We start from the raw sequence: 14462 nt of genomic DNA, 5'->3' as shown, positions 1-14462 counted from the left end.
CTTATTTCCATTGTTCAGTCCACAGTGTGGTATCTACTGGGCAGGCGACTTGTTCAAGAGCATTTCAATGGTCTTTCAAGGTCTCTCCATGTTGTCGGAAAAGTTAGATTCCTTTGTTTAACCAGGGAGTTTTCTATGTTCTTGTGTCCTATCTGTGTATTTCCTTACCTTGCTCCCTCACTAGAGTGCTTCTTTTTACCCATTCCTTATCAGCGAGCTTTGTTTTTTTACCCTAATCTCTCCTTTCTTCTTTCTTGCTCCCTAGCCAGAGGGGTTACATGACTACAAAATGGAAGCTTGAGGGAGAGATGACTTGTTGAGTGCATAGTGGGCAGTGATGTCCCTGGTGTTTAGGATTCGTCATCTCACCAACGCAGCCTGGGTTCAGTTCCCGGTCAGGAAACTTCCTTTAAGAGCAGTAATAGCTCAGTCCATGTGGACTTGGTTTGGGAACTGGAAGGTTGCCTGTTTAGGTCCAGCACAGACCACAGTGTGTAGTTGGAGAGGTGCCACTTCACCTCCCAGGCACTGCTTGGAGCACCAGCTGTATGGTAGCCCTGTCATTTATCCAACTAATGCATGTCTGAAGGTCCTGCGTTTGAGCAGATTTTCGTGCGAATGTGTGTGATTAATAAGATTTAATGATTTAATTTAAAATGCTTGTTCTTTCTCTCTAATAAAATAATCACCTCCCATCACCACGCTTCTTTGAATTGATCAGCAGCAGAGTTTGAGTAAAAAATGTAACCACCCACCAAGGGAGGGCACAAACCTGGGCAGCTGTAGTCGGTACAGTTCCACACTCCACCCACACATGTGCTGAAACAGAAAGCAGAGATGTCCACAGGTGGGTAACATTAAAGGCCGAGCTAATCAGCAGCATCGCCGGCAGAAACTGGACTGGACACTGAGCCCAGGTGGTCAGATCAGAGAAGATTAAAAGGACTGTATGGATTATGCAGGGTAATATCCAGTTTTCTTATACATCATTGAGACATGTAGTGCAACATGGTCTGACAGATGCAAAGGGCGTGAAAGAAGTTCATCAGTAGCTGGTACTCCTCACTGTTTCAAACATTTTTATGGGATAAAATAACAGTATTTGAAGAGGTAAATTCAAGCTGCTATCCAGTTTCTTCATCTACAGTCTTGTTAAAATGATGTAGAAGGTAAGAGAGAGGTTAATTGTGCTCACCAGTTGTTGCATTCCTCCTGCAGCGTCTGTCCAGATGGATAAAACATGCCATGGTACTCACAGGGACAGTCGGAGGGCGTCACACAGCCTCCGTCCTCGAAGATTAGACCTGAGGAGAGATAACAGAAACACGCAGATGAAAACATCAGACAAGATGAAAGATTATATCACGTTAATTAAGGATTAGATATTGATTTAAGACTTTTGAAGGACGCAAAAGTTGTGAACAATTAAGGAAAGGTGGTTTAAAAGGTGGTTAATTTATACATAAACAACCAATAAATACAACTAATAAAGGATGCAATTGCGGGGAGTTTTTCCAGGGTAATAAACAACACCAAAGATGAGAGAATCTAAATGCAAAATCACCTTCAGGACAGTAGCATCCGTCCAGGCAGGCCAGCTTGCTGTCGATGCATGTTCGCTCCAGGTTGCAGGACGCTGGACAGCAGCTGATGCATTCCCTGTACTGCAGACCTAAGGAACACTGCTTCACTGGTCACAACAATGAAACACAACACAGATGTCAAACATTTTACACAGAGAAGACTGAGACTAGAGATTTCACATGCAGCAGACGAATCAGAAAAACATTGACAGCTAACATAAGAGCAGCCGCCTAAAGACAACACCACAAAGTACGGCCTTAAATTGCCAACATCTGTCAACAACAGCATGATTGCTGTTGTTAATATTATACTGTAATGAATTTATAATTCATAATGGTCACCAGCTGAGTTGTGATCAACCTAAGCACTGCAGACTGTGAAGTAAATTAATAAGTTGAATAGCCCTGTTTGCATGTTGACTATTAAAACTAAACCATGACATGAATAGATAACGTGGAACAGTTGTACATTTGCTGCAGTTGACATTAGCATCAGTTGTGTAAGCAAGGCTACAGCAGTCTGAGCTATAAAAATCACTTAAGTGGGTACCAGAGAAGGGACTGAAAGAAAGTAATGTAAGTTAATCACCTATTAAGAACTTTTATACAAGATTGACTAAAATGTGGTGCCTACCTGTTCCAGCAACTTTCAGTTAACTCTGAAACGGTAACAGGCTAATGTTACAGCAACAGTTCTTTAGCTAATATTAGGTAGGTTACGCAAGTATGAAAATAATATTAGTGGCAGGCAACACTGAAAGGATTGAAACTAAATAATAATATTACATAGACATTTTTACATAAAATGAAATAAAGATGTATTAACTAATTTCTACCCCTGTGCCCACTAGCTAGCTAACATTCTTTAGCTAACGGCTACAACAAAGCAAACATCTGATTTGTAACACACGCCGCTTAAAGTACTGAATCAAAAGTGATTACATTTTGACAATTTTTACACAAAACAGACAATTTTTATTTAATTTGTTTTACCTTAGTGTCATTTTAGGCACCATTCCCTCTTGCTAGCCTCTGTTCCACATAATGCATAATGATGAGATAAGGATACTGTATTTCCAATGTTTTTTCTTTTTCATTTTTTTCTTTTTTGATGTTTCCCAAGACCGGGAACTGAGTTTAAAATTCAGCTGCTGTAGAGTTCGGTAGAAACTTGAACGTGCAGCTTCTTGGTCCTCCGTGGCACGCAGTTAAAAACACCTGGAAAAACGTACCACAGTGAGGAATGTGCTGCCTCCAATCGTGCAGTGGGTGGTCAGCATGGGCGCAGGCCCGGGCATACTCGCTGAACACCTGGCATACCACATCACCGCTGGGACCCGACCTTCAACAGAGTAACAAACAGAGAAGGACTATTCGAGCGAAGCCAGGAGAGGTGTGGTCATAGAGGCAGGTACGTTGAACTGATCAGACTGTTCAGCTAAAACAAATAACTACCCACCAGCTGGAGGACCGTCTGCTAATGAATAAATCTTCAAACTAGTGTTGAAATGTAAAGCTGTAGATGAAAAAGTTTGTTGTAGTACGTTTGTATCAGTGATGTTCATCATGCAAGTGAATCTGATCAGGTACATTTGTTTCTGAACACAGTAAAGTCTTTAGCCGTAGTCTTTGTTCCAAATCACTGTGAGTTAACAGAAACAGATTAGCCGGGGCTAATGTTACTCAGAGAAGGAGGGGCACGTTCAGGATCGTGGACCTGAGCCACCGAGAGACACAACCGAGAGAGCTGAGAGTGGGTTTCAATCCAGAAACTAACAGAAGTGCTCACATTCTGCTTTGGACACATGGACAATACACTTCACCTGGCTGAAGATAAAAAAATATGTTGAAGATGAGTGATGCCCCAAAATACTTACAAATACACGTAATTGTGGTACACTCCCCTGAGGACGAAGCCTTTCCATTTTGGATACTCCACATTATCACAAGATCTAATAAACTACAGCTATATTCCCACATATATATATGGATTTGAGCCCCTGAGCTTTCATCAAAAGCCAGAATCAGGTCAAAGGGAACACGAGTTATCTCAACAGGCAGTTCTGAACCTGGTGCTCTTACATGCAGAGGTCGTTGGAGCAGCTGGCCATGTAGGACAGCGGGCTGACGAAGTCGTGGCAGCTCTGAAATGGGGGATCCAGCAGCATCGCACACACCTCCTCCACTTTCTGCAGCCGCAAAACAGACACAGTTTTTCACTCGTGCAAAATTTATATCACGAATAACAAGTTTGTTTCAAGTCAGTTTTTTGTGTTGGATTTGCTCTTTATGTCAAAGGAGGATGTGTATCAAACCCCTTACCAGCAGGACATGAGCTTCCACTGCAGCACAGGGTGAGGGGAAGTCAGAAGGCACCATGGGACATCGGGCCTCGTGTGGATCCGCCTCCACCCAGCTATTCCCGAACATTTCTATGTCATGAGTCAGCACACCTGGGAGGGAGAAAGAAACTGCTTTGTAAAAGCTCTGATTTGCTGAAATGAAGACAGGATCACAATGTCGAGGTCGTCAAAGGAGGGCAACTGGACTTGGACATGGTTTTCCTCTCACCCAGACAAAGTCCACATTCTTAAAGGCTGGATTGTTCTGATTCCTGGCTTGATCCAAATATTACAATATATATTCAGTCATCTCACCTACTATCTGTGGACTTTATGTGTTGCATTATCATGCTTTTGTAAATGAAGGAAAATGTGTACCTGAATACATCCTCAGTCTTGGATTGATCAGATTGCAGTCTGTCTGGATGTGTGTACACCAGGATTCTTGTGTGGTTAAGTGCTGACTGATTACAATCTGATCCACTAAGATGCAGATAGATGCAGGCGACAGGAAGCTGAGCTGCTCTCACGCTCCGCGGTCAGATTTTAGAAGTGATGACTTAAACTACTGTGTAAATATCTGTGAACCCAAGACAACTAGAGGACTTTCCCTTTCCCCAACCCTGACGTTAACACTGCGGGACACTGCTAACTGTTGGATCACGTCACAGACAAAACGTTCTTTACCATAACTCGTCTTCAGGTCATCCTGGACGTCTGCGTTGAAGTTCCCACACAGGCCACAGGTTCTGCCCACAAATTCAGGGCTGAGTTTGATATAAACGGAGCCGCTGCGTCCCTCCCAGGCCAGCGTGAAGCCGTGCTGCTGCGTCACCAGAACGTACTGTGAGATCTGCTCCAGCTGCAGGTCGTAGATGTGATGAGGCAGCTGCAAACTAAATACGGAGACAGTGAACACACCACGAGAAACTGAAATAATTTGTCAATCCTGATATAAAGAATTCCTAAAAAGGAGAAAGTGGAAATAAATATATAAGGAGTATGAGGATGCTCTGTTGTGTGTTGTGTTATATCGCTGACCTTTGGCCTTTGAAGGTCACGTTGGTGGCGTGCAGCCGAACTTCACCCTCCCACGGGAGAAAGAGGCTGACGGATCGCTGGCAGGTGTAGGGAGCGGAGCTGCAGCCCGGGTCATTGTGGACCTGCAAGCAGCAAGACGCAACATGGAAACAAAGCATGTTTATATTTATTTAGGAAGCAGTTAACAGTTTGTGTTGAAACCTGTTGTAGTGTCATGCCATGCATTATACCTCTTAAAGGATCATACCAGTGTTTTTTCATGTTTTCCCTCCATCAACTACAAATCCTCACATAACAAGTTTTTCAATGGTTTTCCTAACTTTCAGACATCATTTCAGTTCATTTCACAACACCATAAAAAGAAACTTGCAAACACCTAAAACTTAAACCTGCAGTGCAGAAGATGTGTCTCCCCCTTCTGGCAGCGGGACAATTGACTCAAACACTAATGACGTGCTTGTGACGCTATAGGCTGTCGATGTTGTTTGAAGCACCAAGCAACATAATAGAAATTTAGTGCACCTCTGAATGTTTTTTTCTGCATGTGTCTTTTTTTGGCCTACATGACAGTATCTGTTTCACACTGACACCGAGCGCATGTCGACCAACGCCTAAAAACAGATGAAAACCATGCATTGTTTTGGCCTGATTTTTTTTCCTTTGTTTTAACTTATCTGATTGATTTTCTTTGGTTAAAGAAAGTTACGTCAGCAGAGGGGAGGGTTGTACTTTATTTCAATCATGCAGTATCTGTAATGTATTTTCTGCAAACCACAGATACAACACTAGCTACTGAAGAAATGTAAACAACAAGTAAAAAGTTAAAATGCTGAAACTCAACCCTAAAAGTAACACACACACACACACACACACACACACCAATTTGCCATTTTATGGCATTGTTGATGATTAAGTGTTGGGTTTGTCTACTGCAAAAGAAAACGTCCTCTCAACTCCTTCTTACATGTTAAGCATTGTAGTTTTTTGGGGTTATTTTTGTTTGTTTGTTTGTTTGTTTGTTTATGAATTTCTCCTCTTTATTAATATCAGTATTAATGTACTATCAATAATCATAATGCATTTGGATCTTTTCATGTTCACTCTTTGGTTTGGTTTTCCCATACACGGATACAGTATCTGTTGCCTTTTCAGGGGAACAAAGTCGCGGTCTGTTGCAGATGCTTTCAAGGCATAGTGGGTAATTGCAGTATTTAATGGTAATTGACTCTAATAACCAGATAGCTTTCACTAATCTTCAGAGCAAATCTTTTCCTCAGGCAGAGACTAAACCTCGCAGAAGTCAGAAAGGAGAGTGTGTTTGAGAGCAGGACGCCACAGAGTCCAAGCGTTCCTCGACTGGGAGCAGGCGTCGGACCGAAGCATTCTGGGCAGCTTCTAGTCGGGAGGATTTATTTCGTCGAGTCTGAACTGACCTGGACGACGATGCTGGCCTGGGTGGTTTCTTCACAGTCCCTCAGCAGAGTGTATGTGCACCGACCGGGGAAGTAGTAGTAGAGGCCGTCAAAGGTCTCAAAGTTGTACTGGCCCCACGTCCTGCATGTCATCTCCCTCTCGAAGCCAGGATTTGGAACTGGGCAGATGAATTGGGGTGGAAAATAAATGATTATGAAAGAATTTCTCATCACTTAAATGCACAGTATGTAATTTAACGTAAGCAGCATGGGATCATGGGAGGAGAATCTAATAGAGGTTGAAAGGCTCTAAATCTTTATGCAGAAATATGAAGATAATGACTATAAAGTTGATTTGTTTGGGAAACAGAGGAAATGATCTCACCCCACTGGCAGTAATGTGATTTTAGCTTTGATATGATGGACCAAATTACTTGTTAAGAAGACAGAATCAGACTTTTTGTCCAGGTAAACTGCAGCTGAGTTGACCAGAAATTGTGTTGATTATATACATGAACAACCCTTCTTTCAAAACATATATTTTGCCTAATAGTTATAAAAGAGCAGGGAACAAAACTGAAATTTCTTTTGAAATAAGTGCAAGTGATGCTGCACTTACTGCAATTTTGCCCATGACACGGTAAATGCAGTATGACAAAAACTACTACACTGAAAGTACTTCATCTTATTCATTTCTTCACCACCAACTTAGTGAAAAACATTAAATTGACTCAAATGGGCTCTAGAAAGAAGAATGTCAGGTGTGTGGTTTACCTGTCTGACATCTGTGTCCAGTGGCCTGAAACACGCTGCAGTCACATGACTCAGACTGAACACACTGTCCTCCGTTCAGGCAGGGAAACACACATGGCTCCGCTGAGAGACAACAAACAAACAAACAATTCATCGGACTGGAAATAACAATTCTCCCTTTTTAGGTTTTTTCACACAAAGTTTCATCATTCAGTCATTTAGATGCACCTGAATCATACCTGATGGAGGTCGACCGAACCATTATGATGAAGTAAATGAAATTTAAATGACTATTTGTGCTTCTGGTTTCTAATCATTTAGTATTTCACAGGTAATAAAGGTAAGAAAAAAAAGATAAAACATTTCTTGACTGTGCCAAATTTTCTCTGTGCATCCGTGCTAGCAAACTAAAAGTCAACATCTGTCAGCACTCATATCCAGTTGCGGGGCCCCCAAAAAACATTCAAGTCACTGAACGCACCACCAAACACCAGACAATGGCTGCTCATCCTGCAGTAACACCATCTGCTCAGTGGACTTACAGCTTGTCTGCCCAGCCAGCCATGTCCCACACAAGCATAGGTACCATACAGGGGTTTTGGTGTTGGGGGATGGGGATGGAGGTGGGATGGGGGGGTTAATGAATCCGATAAAAGCTAATTTCCTTCTGTTAAGTCTGTGATGGGGAAGTAAAAGAGAGGGCTCATTTGTTGCTTTGTTTGAAGCCACATTACAAAACGCTCTAGTGGTTCAGAAATGGCATCTGAAGATAGCTGTGAAAACTGTGGACCTCTTTAGCCAGAACGCCTGTCTGGTCTACAGCTTCAGCTTCAGGTCAGGAGTCAACATTCATGCCATAAGAACAATTTGAATAAGGCAGTGGCTTTAAGTCTGAGGGATACAGACCGAAAAATCATTTACAAGAATTTTGCCAGACATCAGTCTTTTCCCTAATTGCATCATCTGGAAGGACTTAAACCTGGGAGATTTGTGATGTTGCATTTCCAAACTACATGTCATCTGCACACATTTAACATCCATATGAACCATATATAGATTCCATCCATACAAACCTACCTGGAGTCCTACGAAGCGATGACTTCAAGGCTTCCTTCGCCTGCCTGGTGAGCAGTGAAATGTTCACTGGATGCTCATCTGGTGAAAAGACTCCACTGACTGAGTTTCCTGGTGATGCTGAACCAGGTGATGATTGGTTTGATGGCACTGCACTGGTCAGGGATTGGTCAGATGGTGGTGAATTTGATTGGTTATGTGATGTTAAACTGGACGATATGTGGAGTGAAGTTTTTGAGCTGTTTTTGGATTGATCAGCTGCTATTAATGTGGGTGGTGAGTGATTAGAAAATGCTGATGTGAGTGATGATAGGTTTGATGTGTTTGAGCTGGTTTTTGACTGGTTCTGTGGTATTTGACTGGATGCCGATTGGCTAGATTTTGTAGTACTGCCTTTGGATTTGTCAGATAAGGTCTTGGCTGGTGTTTTGCTGTCTGGTGATTGACTGGCTGGCACTACATTGGATGGTGATTTGCTGGATTTTGGTGTGTTTGCTGGTGATTGGCTGGTTGGTGTTGTTCTGCTTGTTGATTGGCTGGCTGGACCTGTGGTGGTTGGGGATTGGTTTCGTGGTGCTCTGGTGGTTGGTGATTCGCTGGCTGGACCTGTGGTGGTTGGTGATTGGCTAGGAAGTCCTATATTTGTCACCGATTGAACAGATTGCGCTTTACTGCCTTGTGATTGGCTAGCTTGTACTGGGCTAGTTGATGATTGGCTGGCTGGTGTTGTGGTTCGAGATTGGCTGGTTTGTGTTGTGCTGCCTGGTGATTGGCTGGCTGATGCTGTGATGGATGGTGATTGAATGTATGTTGCTGGGCTAGTTGATGATGGGCTAGCTGGTGTTGTACTGCCAGTTGATTGGCTGGTTTGTGCTGTGGTGGTTTGAGATTGGCTGGTTTGTGTTGTGTGTCCTGGTGATTGGCTAGCTGATCCTGGGCTGGTTTGTAATTGGTTGGATTGTGCTGTCTTGGTTGCTGATTGACTGGCTGGTACTGTACTGCCTGGTGATTGGCTGGTTTGTTCTGTGCTGCTTTGTGATTGACTGGATGTTTCTGGGCTAGTTGATGTTGTGCTGCTTGGTGATTGGCTGGATGTTGCTGTTCTTGATGGTGTCTGACTAGATGTTGCTGGGGTTGCAGATGATTGGTCAGAGCTGACGGTCCATGAGGAGGTCGGTGTCCTCTCTGTGCTGGAGGACATGGGGTTGGACGTCAGGTTGGACGCAGCAGTCCTGCTGACCGGTGAATGACTGGAGGAAGACGTGTTGGCTTCTAACACAGCAGCTGCTGTCTGGAGGTCCTTCAAGGAGAGAAACTGAATCAACAAGTATTTCATGCAACAGTTGCAGCCATTCAGTCATAAAGCCATAATCCGTTCCGGTCTAGCAAAGTTTCAGAGGCTCTTCCAACCAAATATATTAAATCTGATCATTTTCATATTGGCCCTTGGCACAAAGAAAGGGAGGAGGCAATTTCAGCAAACCAAAATTAAGTCCCTGTAACGCCGTCTGATTCTTTTAATTAATTCCATAATATCAAGCAAATCTGGAAAAACAAGCTCAGCTCTCGGGTGACAGATTAATAAAGCTTTGATTAAAATGTAAGACACCCAAAGCTTTTTACAATTATGTGTTCTGTTTGGGGCAAAAATTCCTCCCAGAATTACGCTGGTTGTTGCCAAACGAGAGTCCTGACTTTTGAGGATGGAACTGAGGCAGCGCTGGGAAAAGAAGAGGCTGGAGAGAAAAGAGCTGTCATCCAGCCTTCATTAACAACTCCTCTGTGACTTCCAACTCAGCTTTCCCATCCAGGTCGACAAACCCCACCTTCCCCTCCACCACCTCCCCCGTGTGTTTTTCCCATTTTGGAGGATCTTTGTTGTATGAGATATGAAGTGAGGGGATGTTTATGGAGAAGTTTTCTGAATTAAAATGTGAATATGTTTTAGTTGCCAGGTTTTACAGTTTGCCATGCTGAAATTAAGCCGTCCCAGAACGAAAAAAAACTTGGGTTGGTTTGAATATCTGGAGCCTTTTTCGCATGAAAACTGTCATTATTTTGATGGACAGATATTAAGCAGAAAATACAGAGTAACAGCAGCTTTAATTTAAAAATATTGACATTCACAGAAACCATCAGTCGGACATTTTTTTCTACCTGGATACCTGAGCTCTCAAACCAAGTCTTTCATCTCAAAGAGCAGGAACAAAGCAGATGCTAAGAGTGAAGGGTGGGAGGGTATGAGGGGTGTGTGGCTATGCATTATTAATCAGTGATCGGTATCAGGAGATATCGAGACTTAGCAGGTCAGACTCGAACACAGCAGATGTCACGATGCATTGATTGAACTAAGGGCGAAGTTAAAGCTCAGAGATCTGACATGAGATAGATCTCCTCCGTGACCTGTGCTACTAATTACTTTGTTCGTTTACTAACCCCTATAGTTTGGACCGGATTCTCACGCCTCCCTGAGCCAAAGGGAAGCCGGACAAAAGGAGCGACCACATTCAGGCAGATGGAGGGTCAGATAGAAGAAGGTTGAGACAACAGACCAGCTACTGTATATTCCTGCTGGGACTCCCTCACATGTCGGCATCCGGTGAACAAATGTCACTTGGAGCAATTTTACTACTTTTGCATGCCTTTAAATGCACATCAGCTCATATCTTTACGTGTCATCGGGGTGTAGTTTCGGCCAGGTCTCATGGGAAACTTGTCCGTTCTTTGTGTTTTTTCTTTTGTGCAAACATACACATGGCATGTATGTTTGTACAAAAGAAAACTATCGTTTAAAATACCACAATAAAAGCATTAAAATACTATGTGATGAGACATTTTTAAACTGAATTTGAATTGTCAAATAGTATCTGAAAAACCTTTAAAAAAAAATAATGATTGCCACTTTCTTAACCATATGATAGAAAAACATGTCAACAATCTGCATCTAAAGCTACACAATGCCATCTGTTATCTATCTACAGAGGGTGTATATGTACAACCTTGTGTATATTTAAATTGTATAAATATTTGGCTATACATCTACTGTTATGCATATATTGTTGTGAAGCTACATCTATAAGCAGTTAGTGAATATATCTGAAGTTTATACAGGAATACTGGGTATAAGTTATTGGAATAAAATTCCTTCAGGTGACGGTTGTTGTTTCCTTTTCTCTGTGTTTTGGTGTGAGCGATGCAGATTTTTGGGGTGATCTCTGGCTGTGTGTTTGCCGCCTGAAGCAGCTCCATCAGCATCAATGATCAATGCGGCTGCCTACCTGCCCTCCCTGGGAAGCGGTGTCCCATTTCTGCTGCTTTATCCTGCTGCTCCCGCTGCTGGGACAGAGAGAACAAGGAGAGGTTTGTTCCCGCTGCAGCATTCCCCCTGACACCACAAACCCACCACCAACCACGAACCGACCAGAACACCAAATAACAAAAAAAACCTAACTATCAATCAACCAGACGAGCACTGCCTGCTCCATGAAATACTACTGACGAAGAGCAACCTGAAACAACCAGGGCTGCACCTAACAATCATTTCAATATCAATTTGATTTGCAGATTGTTTTCTCGATCAGCTGACCGATCAGTTGGTCTATAAACCGTCAGAAATTTGCAATTTGCAATTTTGCATATTTTGTGGAACCAAACAGTCGAAAAGTTAAAAATCTTCTGTCACTCAACTTCCATATTGGACAAAAACAGAAAATATTAACACTTGAGAAGCAACAATCAAGTCGTTTTTGACAATTTTGCTTAAAAAATAACATAAATGATTAATCAACTATAAAAAAAAAAGTTGCCCTTTAATGTTCTGTTGATCGGCTAATTGATTAAGCGTCAATTATTTCAGCCCTTGTTACAACAATAACATGCGTTGTTATTGTTAATATTTGTATTAGTAGGCTATTTTAACTATTGTTATTATTGCTAATTGAAATTAGTAAAAAAAATATACGAAATAGGAATAATATATATATATATAAAATATAAAATAAATAATTTCAAATGTAAATGGAGCTTGTATACAGTTTATGATATTAAAATAAAATATAAAAATTAATAAAACAACACACAATGATACTAAGATAATTAATATTTAAAAAAAATAAAATAACTCACTTATTAAATTCTCCCAAGTTAGAAAGGTTCACTCTCTCAACACCCCAGGACAGATGCGCTGAAATCAAGAACAACAAATAAAATATAAGATAGTCTGAATAAATAAAAATTGATCACGTCAATGTAACTCAAATAAAAGGAAGACAAATAAAGTGAAAAGAGAGAATCCACATTAAGACAAGTGAGAACAGTTCAGACTAGAGAAGACACTCAGCTGACATGTGAGCGATGAACCCGCTGACATCTGATTTACTCTGAACTTTAAAACGGAACAATTAGAAAATCTTTCTTTGTATTTTCCATTTAATCTTCCAAACAACAGCACGGACTCAAAGTTTGTGACTCACCTTGATAAATTAGGACAAAATACACAGATAATAAGTGAAAAAGCCTTCTCCAGCTCCGTCTTAAATAGGGATCCATTCGTGTTTCGCGGATCCGCAGTCAGTCGGGTTTGGACAGCATCACCTGTTGAAAAGCCTCCGGCTGGACTCCCGCTGCTCCCTGCGCTGCTCCATCCGGCTCATCCCCGAGCGGCCCGCCGCGCGCCTCAAGAACCGAGGCACCTGCTCATTAGCATAAAATATGCACAGGTGGGCGCGCGGGTGGGCGTGGCTGAGACAGGGCGATAACACAAGCAGCGGTGCTCCGATACTGATGATCTGAGCCCCGGACTGAAGGTATGAAATAAACCAGCTGTGTTTCCAGGTTAGGTTTGATTTACCCTACTGGTTTAATATCATTTAAATCCACATATAGCTAACTACAGTGAAAAGTTAAAAAAAAAAAAAGACACAAAAAGTCTGAATCACCTTACAAACAAACTGACAGGTGTAACTGTGCGGTGGTGACACTGAGCAGGAGCCATGAGAACAGCGCCCCTCTGTGGTCCACAGTCAGTGGAGCATCACAGCAGCATGTGGAGGCAGCAGAGACCATCAGACAAAATGAAACTTACAAGATGAATCCTTCATTAAAAGTTATATTTTAAACAATGAAAAATTACGCAATTTTCAAAGTATGACAGATTAAGGAAGACTTTGATTTTTGGTTACTCGATTGACTAAACCTGACCAAAATGTCAACATTGCAATTTAAACATGCAAGCAGACTGTCTGGCCATTTCTGGTGCTTTCTACGTAAATGTTTGACCTAATAATCTTTTTAACTCCAATTTACGTGTTGTTCATTAATCAAACATTTGCATTGCTGTGATGGGGTTGAACTATCATTTCACATATTTGAAAGAGCTGTTGATAAAGGTTCATCCAGGCCATGGTAACTCTGAGTGCTGTGTCGTAGGCAATGTGAACTTGTTGAACAGTTTCTTGAGGAGTTCTCCTCAGGTCAAGACTCATTTTCCATAATACATGTTTCAAAAGGAAAACATTTCAGGTCCAGTGTGTAGGATTTAGTGGCACCTAGTGGTGTAGTTGCACATTGCAACCAGCTTAACACTCCTCACCCCAGCCACTGAAAATGCAATAGATCCTCTCTAGAGTCAGTTTTTTGTTCCTCCCTGGGCTACCGTAGAAACATGGCAGTGTAAGATATCTGAATCCATAGAGGATGACCCACTCCCACTAAAGATATGAAACGCTCAGGGTAATAACAAAAACAATTCTCGGTTTCCGGTGATTATGCAATGATAAAATATAATGATTGTTATTATAGTCCATTTCTGCCGTCATCGTGAGAATGAGTGGGCGGTACCAGCTGTCCCATCTTGGCAGTACTTGACTCCTCCTTCTACTGGCTAATCAGTAATGGACCCACCTAGCTAGAAGCTGCCAAGCTAGCTCAGGCTAAAAAACTATCTGTGTTCACATATAAATATGAGCCAATTCTGCCTCATGTCATTCAGGTGAGTTTAATTGCAGGATCATTTGTGTGTGTGTGTGTGTGTGTGTGTGTGTGTGTGTGTGTGTGTGTGTGTGTGTGTGTCTGTGTGTGTGTGTCTGTGTGTTTGTTCCTCCTGAAGCTTGAGGCGAACGTGGCAGCTTTGGCAGAGTTTTGCCAGTTAACGCTAACAGGGTCAGTCATCAATCCAAAACACCGGCATCTGTCCCCCCGCTCCGGTCTGTTAGTGTATTTATGCACACAGCAAGCCGTATTATTTGTCTGATATCTGC

General features: G+C 42.1%; 1 protein-coding gene across 1 annotated transcript in view; it reads right to left on the bottom strand.

Moving 5' to 3' along the window:
* The window catches only part of otog (otogelin), a gene marked incomplete at its 5' end in the record, with an annotated part of 53383 nt that extends 40526 nt beyond the window's left edge, over positions 1-12857 (bottom strand). Inside the window, 13 exons of the mRNA XM_084372162.1 lie at positions 773-819; positions 1196-1304; positions 1565-1690; positions 2816-2925; positions 3666-3772; positions 3906-4036; positions 4613-4821; positions 4967-5088; positions 6400-6557; positions 7153-7254; positions 8209-9505; positions 11484-11538; positions 12799-12857. Coding sequence (XP_084228288.1) covers positions 773-819; positions 1196-1304; positions 1565-1690; positions 2816-2925; positions 3666-3772; positions 3906-4036; positions 4613-4821; positions 4967-5088; positions 6400-6557; positions 7153-7254; positions 8209-9505; positions 11484-11538; positions 12799-12857 — 2632 coding nt within the window. The remainder of the gene's footprint in view (positions 1-772; positions 820-1195; positions 1305-1564; positions 1691-2815; positions 2926-3665; positions 3773-3905; positions 4037-4612; positions 4822-4966; positions 5089-6399; positions 6558-7152; positions 7255-8208; positions 9506-11483; positions 11539-12798) is intronic.
* Positions 12858-14462: the final 1605 nt, after the last annotated feature.

This window comes from Pagrus pagrus, assembly GCF_965226575.1.
Source record: "Pagrus pagrus genome assembly, chromosome: 1".
Lineage (NCBI taxonomy): Eukaryota > Metazoa > Chordata > Actinopteri > Spariformes > Sparidae > Pagrus > Pagrus pagrus.
Note: the sequence above shows the minus strand (reverse complement) of the source record. Positions and strands in the feature narration are given on the sequence as shown.